At 46.7% G+C, this 12,184-nt stretch overlaps 1 protein-coding gene across 1 annotated transcript in view; it reads left to right on the forward strand.

Annotated features, from left to right (window-relative positions):
• The window catches only part of wdr27 (WD repeat domain 27), a 775,220-nt gene that overhangs the window by 360,920 nt on the left and 402,116 nt on the right, over positions 1–12,184 (forward strand). Inside the window, exon 24 of the mRNA XM_072513130.1 lies at positions 6,991–7,093. Within this exon, the coding sequence (XP_072369231.1) occupies positions 6,991–7,093 (103 nt within the window). The remainder of the gene's footprint in view (positions 1–6,990; positions 7,094–12,184) is intronic.

Raw genomic sequence — 12,184 nt, forward strand, 5'->3', positions numbered from 1 at the left:
TGACCACTAATTGTGTAGCCTAGACCCTTGGGTCTTCCGAGCTCCAGGCCATGGAGGTGTACAAGTCTCTTCACCATGCTGAGGTTATGGTCAAGAAGGAGCAAATAATTTGTTGCCAAAAGACGGTTCCTGAATGAATCAGTCGCTGTATTTGTACCTTTTTTGGGAGAAAGTGTACAGTTAATATTTATCTAATTCGACTAAAAAGAAAGACATTATGCAATTATCTTCCATTTTGTTGATACTCTTCCCACCTTTTTGCTTGAAGTCATTTAATCTTGCAGGTTTAGAGTTCCACAGTTAACAACACAGTGGTAATTTGCTTAAATGGCCGTTCTGCATTTATGATATCATTTGATGCCGCCCTCTTCATGGGGGCATTAAAGTCAAGTTGGACCTGATGCATGTACTCGCCCATCGCAGAAGATGACGCTGACTGGTCGGCCTATTCTAGCCAAGAGTCCTGAGCACCATTGGAGTGCCACTGTGACAATCCCAACTAACGTCGAGCAGACCAGAAATCGAACCTGAGACCGTTCAGACTGTGTGCCTCAGCTGCATGCTGTCTGAACCATTGCGGGAGCATCACTTAAATCTTTTCAAAGATCAATCCAGAACCTTATACCCAAAGGGACAAAGGCGTAATTGAAATCACAATTATTTTTTCTGGATAATGAGTGTTTCATTCAGTCTGCCATGGGTTTCACTGTCACATTGTTGAATAAACCCTTTAAGATCCTAGTGATTTATGACTGCCTTACCAAGAGGTCCTGTTAGTGTTGCTCTAAATTATTGCCCTCTTGGCAGATCAAAGCTGTGCGTTACCTTATGTGTGTACATAATATAGCATATCTCTTGATCCTGTTAAAAAATGGTCCTGTTTCTGAAAGATTGTTGAATAGAGGATGCGTATTGACAAATGGGTGGATATGACAAATGTCTCCAAAACTGAACTGACTGCTGCAGTGGAGTTATGTCTCTTGAGAAGGAATAGGCATTGTATTTGACTCCTCGCCATGACAGATCTTATTTATTTTACATAAATTATGTTATCAATGAATTTTTTGTAGTTTATTCTTTTTTAAGTCAACAAAGTGATTGGAGGAAGCTGATGATCTAATTTTATTGTGTGACACCAGTGGGAATATGAATTTAGTTTTTACTGCGACTTCTGCACCCACACCATTGTATAAATTGTCATGCGTTTCTCAGGCACAACAATCCCATTGATCGTTCAAACTACTATATTGTTCGCCTGGAATGCTGTGCTTAACAAAGGCAGGAATTTTCTCCTCCTGCCAGCGGCAGGTTTCATGGCAGGCGAGCGGGGGCGGAGAATATGACTGGAGGAAAGAAATCTGTGGTGATTTCTGTCGGTGCATGCACACAAGGGGATAATGGGTAGGTAGCAGCACCACATGATCACCAGAGGGCTGGACCAACAGGGGTATAAAGGGCAGCCACACGGGGTCTCTGGCTCTCTCTCGGGTGTGCTGTGAACAGGGAAACATCAGAATCACATAGATAGTTAGTGGAGTTACATTTAGTTACAATTGTTAAATCTTGTTATCCAATTCCCAGTTCCCATGTTAAGGTAAAGAACTCACGCATTAATAGTTATAGTTACTCAATAAACCTTTGTTGTTACTGCACGGGTTTGAGTCTTCAACAAGATTCAGAGGACCTCACCATCAGCCAAGGATTGAGTAACACGTGGTATCGACCACGCTGGTAACACTACATGGTACCACGAGCTGTGCTACAGATGACTTCCACAGACAACAACTAAGACTCTGCGACGTTCGGAACGTGGCATCTATGAACCGCCAATCAATATTCAGTGATTACCTGGCCGAAAACGATGACCTTGCCTATGATGACTCCTACCGGGTGGACACAGTTACAGTCGCAGAGGAACCTTACATCACAACGCCTCATCCAAAATGCCCGAAAGTGAACAAAAAGGGGTTTAAAGTCTCAAAACAAAAAATTATTTTCCCCCAAATCGGCTTCCCGACAGCGAGAAATGATGGTGGCGACTTGCAGTCCCGGCTGCCATGACGCGATAAGGGTGGGTTGCCATTCCCGCTGCCGGTCGTCGGAAAGTGAATTAGCATAACATTAATTGTATTCGAATCAGTATCAGACTGGGGTGTTCACTCACACACAGCCCCCCCACCCTCCTGACCCATAACATTCTCTGCCCCGCCAGTGGGAATTCATGCCGGTCCGATTCACGACCGGACCAGTGTGGCGCGTGAGAGCGCTTACCTGAAAAACTGAGGCCTGGATCAGCAGCGGACCACATGGAGATATTGTCATCTAGGGACTGCTGGACAACAAAGGGTGAGGGAGTCAGAAGACAAAGAAGGAGTGAATAAACCCAGGAGCCTTGAAGTGGGAATGGGTAACCATGGAGCCTTTAACTGGAGGGGGGAGGGGCAGAACCCAGGGACCAGGCAGCCTTGAAGGGTGTTGGGAGGAGATGTTTAGAGGGAGGGGTCTGTGTGTTCTCTGCTGGAATGTTGGGGGGACAATGGAGGGTGCGCGGGTGTCAATGGCAATGGCAGCATCGGTGCTGCCTATCCCTAAACGCCCTTGAGAAGGGCATTCTAACTGTGAGAGGGGGCATGGGAGGCAGTAAGGTGAGAAGGATGGGGGACCGTCTGTGCCAGCAGTAGGCCTTGTCTAGGGAGCCGCTGGAGGGGACAAGATGTATGACACGGATCTTGGGAATGGGCAGGATCAGGGTGAGCAAGGGGACTGTGACAGCTGTGGGCTCATCGTGGAGGGAAGCATATGAAGTGTGACAGTGATGGACCCCAAGGTGAAGGTGGAGGCTCAAAGGTGACAGATGGGAGCAAGGTAACACCGGAGGTTGCCTCCCTCCCAGCATACCACATGAACTGCAGTGGGGCAATGACACAGCACCCCAGCACCTTTTCAAGGGCATTTACGGATAGGCAGCATGGATGCTGCCCTTGCCATTGACACCCGTGTTCCATAACAGATTCAGACATTGGTGAGATGAATTTAAAGAGTAGAGGGCTCACTTACTCTGACAGCACGGATAAAGTCGTTCATGTGTTTTCTGCATTGCTGTGCAGTTCTCCTCTGCACCCCTGTGGCCCTGACCAGTCTGGCGACTTCGTCCCAGCCCGCTGTGGTGAATTGGACAGCACGGTAGCACAGTGGTTAACATAGTTGCTTCACAGGGCCAGGGTCCCGGGTTTGATTCCCGGCTTGGGTCATTGTCTATGTGGGGTCTGCACGTTCTCCCCGAGTCTGCGTGGGTTTCCAATGGGTACTCCGGTTTCCTCCCACAAGTCCTGAAAGACGTGCTTGTTAGGTGAATTGGACATTCTGAATTCTCTCTCAATGTACCCAAACAGGCGCCGGAATGTGGCGACTAGGGGATTTTCACAGTAACTTTATTGCAGTGTTAATGTAAGCCTACTTGTGACGCTAATAAAGATTATTATTATGTCCTCTAGGGCAGGAAATCTGCCATCCTTTTTTGGTTTCACCTACATGTGGCTCCAGATCTACAGCAACGTAGTTGACTCTTAAGTGCCCCTCTATTGGCCGAGCAGGTCATTCAGTTGAAGAGCAATTAGAGATGGGCATCAAATGCTGGTCTTGCCTTTTGTGCATGTAATGCAACCAATCAGGCACTCCCTTCTGCTGAACAATGGCATGGCAACTTCCCCTTTCAGGGTGAGCATTAGTCCTTCAAAAGCTGCCAGTGGGTCTAAATTTGTGACTTGCAGCCAACATATCCCATGAAAGAATATGTTTAAAAGTTATTGAAGAGCCGACAATTGGATGTAGGTTGCTGAGTGAGTGAACGCAGTCTTCCAGGTCTGACAGAGCTGGAAGAGAATGAGCAAAAATAGCTCAGTGATCTCACAGGTGGTATGAATGTAAGTAGGCACCTTTGTATACATACACATGTTTCATAGCTGACATGAATGAAATGAATGAAACATACATGGACATGGACATACATGAGAAATATAAGCGCAAATACATTTTGTTACCCTAGTTTCGAAGGCTCAAATATCAAGAGTTCAGGTCACAATTTAGATAACCTCTATCATAAAACATACTCAATGATTTAATAACCTGCGTAATTATCAGTTAACTGAACGTGAGAAGAATACAAACAGTTCATAAAGAGACTGCCAGCAAAAAGGCAACTTTTTAAAATGTGCTTACTTTTAAGCGGAACCAGGAGGCGTGCTCTACAGTCGCTGTTCTCCACTCTGCCTCCCTTGTGATTGCTTCTCCTCCCAGATCAACTCTTTTCGATCTCTCTTCTGACCTGTTTCCACCGCCACTTCCGCTCAGCCCCCTGCCTCCCTTTTGATCCTGCCCCTCCTTCCAGAGCAATCCCAGTGGAGGCCTCTCCCGGGATCTACCGGCCATGTCCAGCCCTTGTTTCGGCCGATGGATAACGCCCAATATCTAAAAATATTTGACAATCTGTGGTTAGAGACTGTGATTCTGATTCTGATTTCCTTTACTGTCCTCTGGTGCAGTGCCATCAATTCCAGATATTTATTGATTTTGAATTCTGCTCACTTTTATGGAAAGAATTCCTTTCTATTATATGAACAATTTCCTCACATCTCCCATAGTGCAACTGCATTCTCACATTGATCTTTGTATATAAAAAACCTGCTGCTTAAATATTTATTTAGCACGTGTCTCAGTCTCCACAACTGGATTTCCCTCTTCATCTCTAACACATCTGTTTCTTAAGCTTATGAAAGCTGAAGCGTTTATTATCTAATAGCTTTCTGAAATAGAATACCTTTCTGGGTAATGCAGAATGTAGAAAAAGGCTGACTGTGAGATTAAAAGCATTTTTCAATGCCGATAGTAAGGCCCAAGAAATGGCGAAAAGTCTCCTCAAGCACTCTTGGTAAGCAGTGGGCTGGATCCTACGTCTCGCGCCATCGGTAGCAGAGTTCCCAATGCGGCAGAGAATCCAGCGTTGGGGCGGAAACGGGATCGGCGCCCGATGCCCCGGATCCCATTGGTGATGGATCGAGATTCGTGCCCCGCGCCAACAAGAGGATGCGAATGAGTCATTAAGGACCATTTGCATCCGATTAACAGAGGCACCATATTCTCTGGGCCCTTGTGAATCTCCTCCCTTGTGGGTTTCCTCCGGGTGCTACGGTTTCTTCCCACGGTCCAAAGATGTGCAGGTTAGGTGGTTTGGCCATGATAAATTGTCTCTTAGCATTCAAATGGTAAGGTGGGAGTTACGGGGATACAGAGGAGGCATGGGCTTAAGTAGGGTGCTCTTTCCAGAGGCGGGTGCAGACTCGATGGGCTGAATGGCCTCTTTCTGCATGGTAAATTCTATGATTTAGGGGTCTCTTTATTTAAAGGGTCTCTGGCTGGTGTTCTCTTTATTTAGACACTCTGGCATGGCTCTCTTTATTTAGGGGGTCTGTGGGTGCTCTCTTTTTTGGGGGTTCTTTAGTGGGTGGGGTATTGGGGGAGGGGTGGTGGGGGGCGGGTTCAGGTCATTCCCATACTGGAAGGACAGGGGGTGCCCCAGAAAGTCCCGGGGTGGGGAGGCTGGCTAGATTGTGCTGCGGGGGGGGGGGGGGGGGGGGGGGGGGGGGCGATTCCCAAGCCTCAGGATTGGGAATTACTTCCTCATTTGGGCTCCCAGCGGGTGTTTGGACCCTGATTTTGTATTCTTATGGGTGTCCCGAGCCTGCTCATGTCATGAGCTCACTTGCTGGCTCACCCTTCTGGGAGGCAGCTTGCTAGTTGGCCCTGCCCGTATTAGCCATCCTATTAAGGACGGTGGGGTGGGATGAACAGTTCTCGCGGTTCAAAGCCAATCAGCAATTTTCAGTGATGTCAGGCCAGCAGCCTTGCTGGGAGATGTGGGCACTGCTGAGGCAGGCAGACAAGGGTGCTGGGCACCTCAGCCTTAAGGTGCTCTTGACTGCCTGCAATGAAGTCTTAAGATAAAGTTCCTGAAGCCGGTAGAGGCTACTGGGTGGAGGGGAAACCCTCTGGCAGCAGTAGTGACAGATACGGTTGTGGCATATCATCCCCGAGGGTCCATCACTGGCGCATGAAGTCTGTGGCTCTGATGGTCACTCGACCTGTCACCGGGAGACCACCGCAAATAAACTGGCAGCCTCTAGACAATTGCCGGAATTTTCTGACCATTCACGTGGGCGAGATCTTCCGGTGGTGCACCTCCACTGTGGGTTTCCCGGCGGCAAGGGGTGGATTCAACAGGAAACCACATTGACAGCCATGATCAGCTGTGGTCATAATGAATGATGGAGCAAAGTCGAAGGCCTGAATGGCCCCCTGCTTCTATTTTCTATGGATTTAAACAATGGTGGGCTGCATCCACCAAACACGTGGCGGGGACACACGGACAATCCTGCCCATGGTTTGGGGACGGCGAGGGAGGGTGCTTAGACAGTGGGAAAATATGGGCATTGTCATAAATTGACTCCTAATTAGAGCCTTTGTTGCCCTAATTGGCTGCCTGCCTCCGTTGAATGGGTCACCGATTGTGTTTAGAACCCGGCCCTGGGAAAGTTCCTCACGGGCAAGAATGTGTTGGGGGCTCCCCTCTATTTTCTCAGGCCCTACCCTCTCTCCAAGCCTGTCTCTACAGAACTGGGAAATGTCACCCCCTTCAGTTTCAGCTTTTATGAGTGTTATGGAAAATAGCGGATCTCCATTCCAGCTGTGAACATGACAGTGTAGAAGATGGAGTTAGTGCAACATCCTTGTCAAAGAAGCTGCAAAGTATTTATAGGGGAAATAAAAGCCTGCTGGGCTGCAAAATCTACTTCTTAACATTTCCATTAACACCTCACAGGAAATGTTTCTGGATCATAATTACTGAAAAAAGTTAACTCTCAGCTCATCAAGAGCACAAATGTAATCTAGAGTGAAATTAGAGCTATTCATTGATGGTAAATGATATTATTTCAGATCTGTGCGTCGATATGAAGGGCACCACAATCGTTGCCATCCCTGCAGGATTTCCCTGAGTCCCTGTGGGAGATACTTGGCCACAGGATCTGAAGACAAATGTGTAAGTAGAGCTTTACATCATTCCGAAATGCTTCAGCATCATACTGTTTTCACAGGATACTCACTGTAACCATGTCCATCATTCATCGAAAGAACTGTGCCTGCACAATTACCCTGAAACTGAAACAAAAACTGAGGTCCTCTCCTCGAAAATCACAGACAAGCCTGGAAAATCTAAGTCCCACCTCTGAGCGCAGCAATTCCTATTTTTACAGGGGGTGGATCTGGATTTGGGCTAGGGTTCGTACATGTGTGGCTTACAGAGGCACCTGTCATTTAAATCGGCAGCTGCCTCCACTGAAATTGAATTTTGGCCAGACAGGTGTGCCTGGTCCCAACTTGATAGAATCAGTTAGAAAGCCGGGACATCCCTTTGGAGGGATAAGGTGCCCTTTGAGAGAGGTTAGATATCCTTTGAGATTGGTAAAGGTAAAATGTGCGTAAAAAGTATGTCAACTCATTGGAACTCTCTAAACTGTCAAAGAACTGTCAAGCTATTAGACAGCTGACAACATTGCCAATGAACTGTCAAAGCTGTCAAATAAGCATCAGGCTGTGCAAAAACTCCTAAGCTGTCAAAGAACTGTTAAAGCAGTTAAAGAACTATCAAGCTGTCAAATAACTATCAAGCTGTCAAAGAGCTCGCAAGCTGTCAGAGAACTGTCAAACTGTAACAAAGAACTGTCAAGCTGTCAAAACAAACTTTAAAGTTGTCACAAAGAATTGTCAAAGGTGTTAACGAGTTGCCAAAGTGTCAAAAGACTTTCAAAGGAACTGTCAAAGGGGCGGCACAGTGGTTAGCACTGCTGCCACACAGCCCCAGGGTCCTGGGTTCAATTCCAGCCTCTGGTGACTGTCTGTGTGGAGTTTGCACTTTCCCCCCTGTCTGCTTGGGTTTCCTCCGGGTGCTCCGGTTTCCCCCCAAAGATGTGCAGGTTAGGTGGACTGGCCATGCTAAATTGCCCCTTAATGTTAAAAGGTTAGTTGGAGTTACGGGGTTAGGGAGGAGGCGTGGGCTTAAGTAGGGTGCTCTTTCCAAGGGTCAGTGTAGACTCGATTGGCCGACTGGCCTCCTTCTGCACTGTAACTCCAATGATTCTATGAAGGATAATAGGTGAGTTGACATGGTGGTAAGGGCAAAGGGCCGTGGGGGTGGGGGGGGCATAGCTTGGCATGAGTTGGGTATTTAGGGCCATGGGGTTGTGGGGGCATAGGGGTATAAAGGTGGGGTGGAGGAGCCATGCATATGTTTGCATGGACGGTGTGAGGGTTGTAGGGCTGCCTTTTAAAAACTCTTTTACTTATTAAATTCAACAAAGTGTTGGAGCACAGACATCCAGCAGCCACTACATTAATTCCGGGGGTGTCAGGTGCGAATTCAAATCCAGGCCCCCCCCCCCCCCCCCCCCCACCCCTGGAACGAAAAACGAAACTGTGGGTGGCCATTTATAAAGGTCAGGTTTGCAGACCCAGGAATTGTGTCCCTAGGCACCCGACCTGGGAGTGAAAATCTGGACCTGACATTTTATAGTGCACCTGTCATATAACAAATTGCCCAAGGCCAGTTTTTATATCATGTTGTAATTTTACTGGCAATGATTTTTGGAAATTAAAATGAATCACTTTCCTCATTGTAACTGAAAACCATAGGAGGACAGGGAGGTGATATTTCAATTGCTGGTGATTTTTATGTCAACTTTACTGCCATGCAAACTGTTGTCTGCGTGTAAAAGTGTATTAATGCCAGTTCACCATTTCCAACACTGACCTTTCTGTGATGGTGGACTCTAAATATCAATTCAGTGATGGGGGGTGTGGGGGAATTGAGAAAATGGAACACATAGTCACATTCAAGCTGCATTTTCTGGTTAGTTGCAGGATGGTTGCATCTAGAGTATGTTTCAAACTGCAATGGATAGTAAGTTTGCAGATGACACCAATATTGGTGACATAGTGGACAGGGAAGAAGGTTATCTAGGATTGCAACGGGATCTTGATCAATTGGGCCAGTGGGCCAATGAATGGCAAATGGAGTTTAATTTAAATAAATGTGAGGTAACACATTTTGGTAGATCGAATCGGGGCAGGACCTATTCAGTTAATGGTAGGGTGTTGAGGAGAGTTACAGAACAAAAAGATCTTGGGGTACAGGTTCATAGCTCCTTGAAAGTGGAGTCACAGGTGGGCAGGGTGGTGAAGAAGGCATTTGGCATGCTTGGTTTCATTGGTCAGAACATTGAATACAGGAATTGGGACGTCTTGCTGAAGTTATACAAGACATTAGTAAGGCCACACTTGGAATACTGTGTACAGTTCTGGTCGTCCTATTATAGAGAGGATATTGTTAAACTAGAAAGGATGCAGGAAAGATTTACTTGGATACTAACGAGACTTGATGGTTTGAATTATAAGGAGAAGCCAAATAGACTGGGACATTTTTCTCTGGAGCGTAGGAGGCTTAGGGGTGATCTTCTCGAGATCTACATAATGAGGGTAGATAGTCAACATCTTTTCCCAAAGGTAGGGGAGTCTAAAATTAAAGGGCATAGGTTTAATAATACAATATATAATAACTTATTGTCACAAGTAGGCTTCAATGAAGTTACTGTGAAAAGCCCCTAGTCGCCACATTCCAGCGCTTGTTCAGGGAGCCGGTACAGGAATTGAACCCGCGCTGCTGGCATTGTTCTGCATTACAAGCCAGCTGTTTAGCCCACTGTGCTGCACCAGCCCCTGTCTAAGGTGAGAGGGGAGAGATACAAAAGGGTCCAGAAGGGCAATCTTTTCACACAGAGGGTGGTGAGTGTCTAGATTGAGCTGCTGGAGGCAGTAGTCGAGACTGGTTCAATTTTGTCTTTTAAAAAGCATTTCGACAGTTATAGGGAAAGTTCGATATAAAGGGTTATGGGCCAAATGCGGAAAATTGGGACTAGCTTGGTGGTAAAAACTGGGCGGCGTGGACAGGTTGGGCCGAAGGATCTTACTTCCATGCTGTAAACCTCTATGACTTTATGATTCTAAGCAGCATTCAACATTGCACTAGTCAAATCAGGCAGAATGTGTCAGAGGAAATAGGCGTGGAAGCATTAGGAATAAATTGGAACTGCCCATTTTGTTCACAAATTTCACTCGCATGTGAGGTCTGATCAATCACAAACACAGTTAATCGTATTCAACTGTGCTTAATTTTTAAAGTTACATTCAGGAACATTCACAGACAGTTAAACTCTGAGATTGAGTCGTGTTCGAACCTTTTAAGAGGAAGGCTACATAAACATAGGAACTAGGAGCAGGAGTCTGCAATTCAGCTCCTCGAGCCCACTCCTCCATTCAATACGATCATGGCTGATCTCCTCTCGGCCTCAACTCCACTTTCCTGCCCATTTTCCATAACTCTTCAGCCCATTACCAATTAAAAATCTGTCTATCTCCTCCTCAAATTTACTCACTGTCCCAGCATCCACCGCACTCCGGGTTAGCAAATTCCACAGATTCACAACCCTTTGGGAGAAGTAATTTCTCCTCATCTCTGTTTTAAATTTGCTCCTCCTTATCCGAAAACTATGACCTCTCGTTCTAGAATGCCCCACAAGAGGAAACATCCTCTCGACGTCTACTTTGTCAATCCCCATTATCATCTTATATACCTTAATTAGATCTGCTCTCGTTCTTCTAAACTCTAGAGTGTCTAGGCCTAAACTGCTCAATCTCTCTTCATAAGACAAATCCCTCATCCCTGGGTGATAAAAGTCTTACAAGATTAAAATAAAATATTCGGGTTTCGGTATCCTAGCCACTGTTTGGGTCTAGTCTAGGATCGTAACAATCTGATGAATCTTCTATCAATTACCTCCAATGCAACTACATCCCTCCTCAGTGAGGAGACCAAAATACGCACAATAGCCCAGGTGCGGAGTCGCTCATGCTTTGTACAGTTGCAGCATCACTTCCTTACTTTTATACTCTATACCTCTAGCAATAAATGCCAAAGTTCCATTTACCTGCTTCTGACCTGCTGTACCTGCATAATAGTTTTCTGTGATTCATGCCCGAGGACACCCAGATCTCTCTGCACCGAAGCACTCTGAAGTTTCCCTTTGTTTAGATAATAAGTTGCCTTTCTATTTTTACGACCAAATGGTTAACCTCAAACTTTTCCACTTTAAACTTCATCTGCCAGGTTTTGGCCCACTCACTATCCATATCCATTTGTCAATTTCTTATTTCTTTATTGCAACTTACTATCCCATCAATTTTAGTGCCAACTGCTATAGTACCTTCTATGCCTGCATCCAAGTCATTAATATAGATTGTGAATAGTTAGGGCCCCACTAGTCACATCTTGCCAACCAGAAAAAGACCCATTTATCCCAATTTTCTGCTTTCTGTTGGTGAGCCTGTCCTCTATCCAAGCTAATAAATTACCCCAACTCTGTCTTAGCAACAGAATGATACATTTTGGGTGCGATTGAATGGCCTCGTCATGTCCGACTCACTGATGTGACGAGGCTGTTAAATCTAGCGATTTAAATGAGCAATTAGGCTCATTTAAGTATATCGGTACCCCATTCTCTCAAGTCCCGCTGGGTGACCTCGCCATGGCACCGTTTAGCACTGGTCCGAACAAAAGCGGACCAGGTATACCGGCACTGGGGGTGGGGTCTCCCAGGCCATCAGAGGCCCCCGGGTGGTCGGGCTCTGGGTGTGGTGGTACACCGGCACTCCCATTAGCACCTGGGCACCTTGGCACTGCCAACCTAGCACATTGGTAGTGCCACCCTGGCACTCTGCAGTGCCAGCCGGATACCCTGGCAATGCTACCCTGGCGCTGATTGCGTTGGTGGCACTGCCAGGCCAGGCTGGCAATACAAAGGTGCCTGGATGCCAAGTTGGCCGTGCCAGGTATCGGGCCGGTGGGTTCCCTGCCCTTGAGAGGTGGGGCTTGAGGACCCCATTGAAGTCATTTGGGGCATGGTGGTGGGGGGTGGGGGGGGAGGGGGTCCAGAGGTCCCAGTGTGGTGTACAACAGGGGTCGAGAGATCAGGAAAGCATTTAAAAATGGTGCTTTCCCAAGCGAGGCAAGGAAAAAACA

Source organism: Scyliorhinus torazame, chromosome 1 (assembly GCF_047496885.1).
Source record: "Scyliorhinus torazame isolate Kashiwa2021f chromosome 1, sScyTor2.1, whole genome shotgun sequence".
Lineage (NCBI taxonomy): Eukaryota > Metazoa > Chordata > Chondrichthyes > Carcharhiniformes > Scyliorhinidae > Scyliorhinus > Scyliorhinus torazame.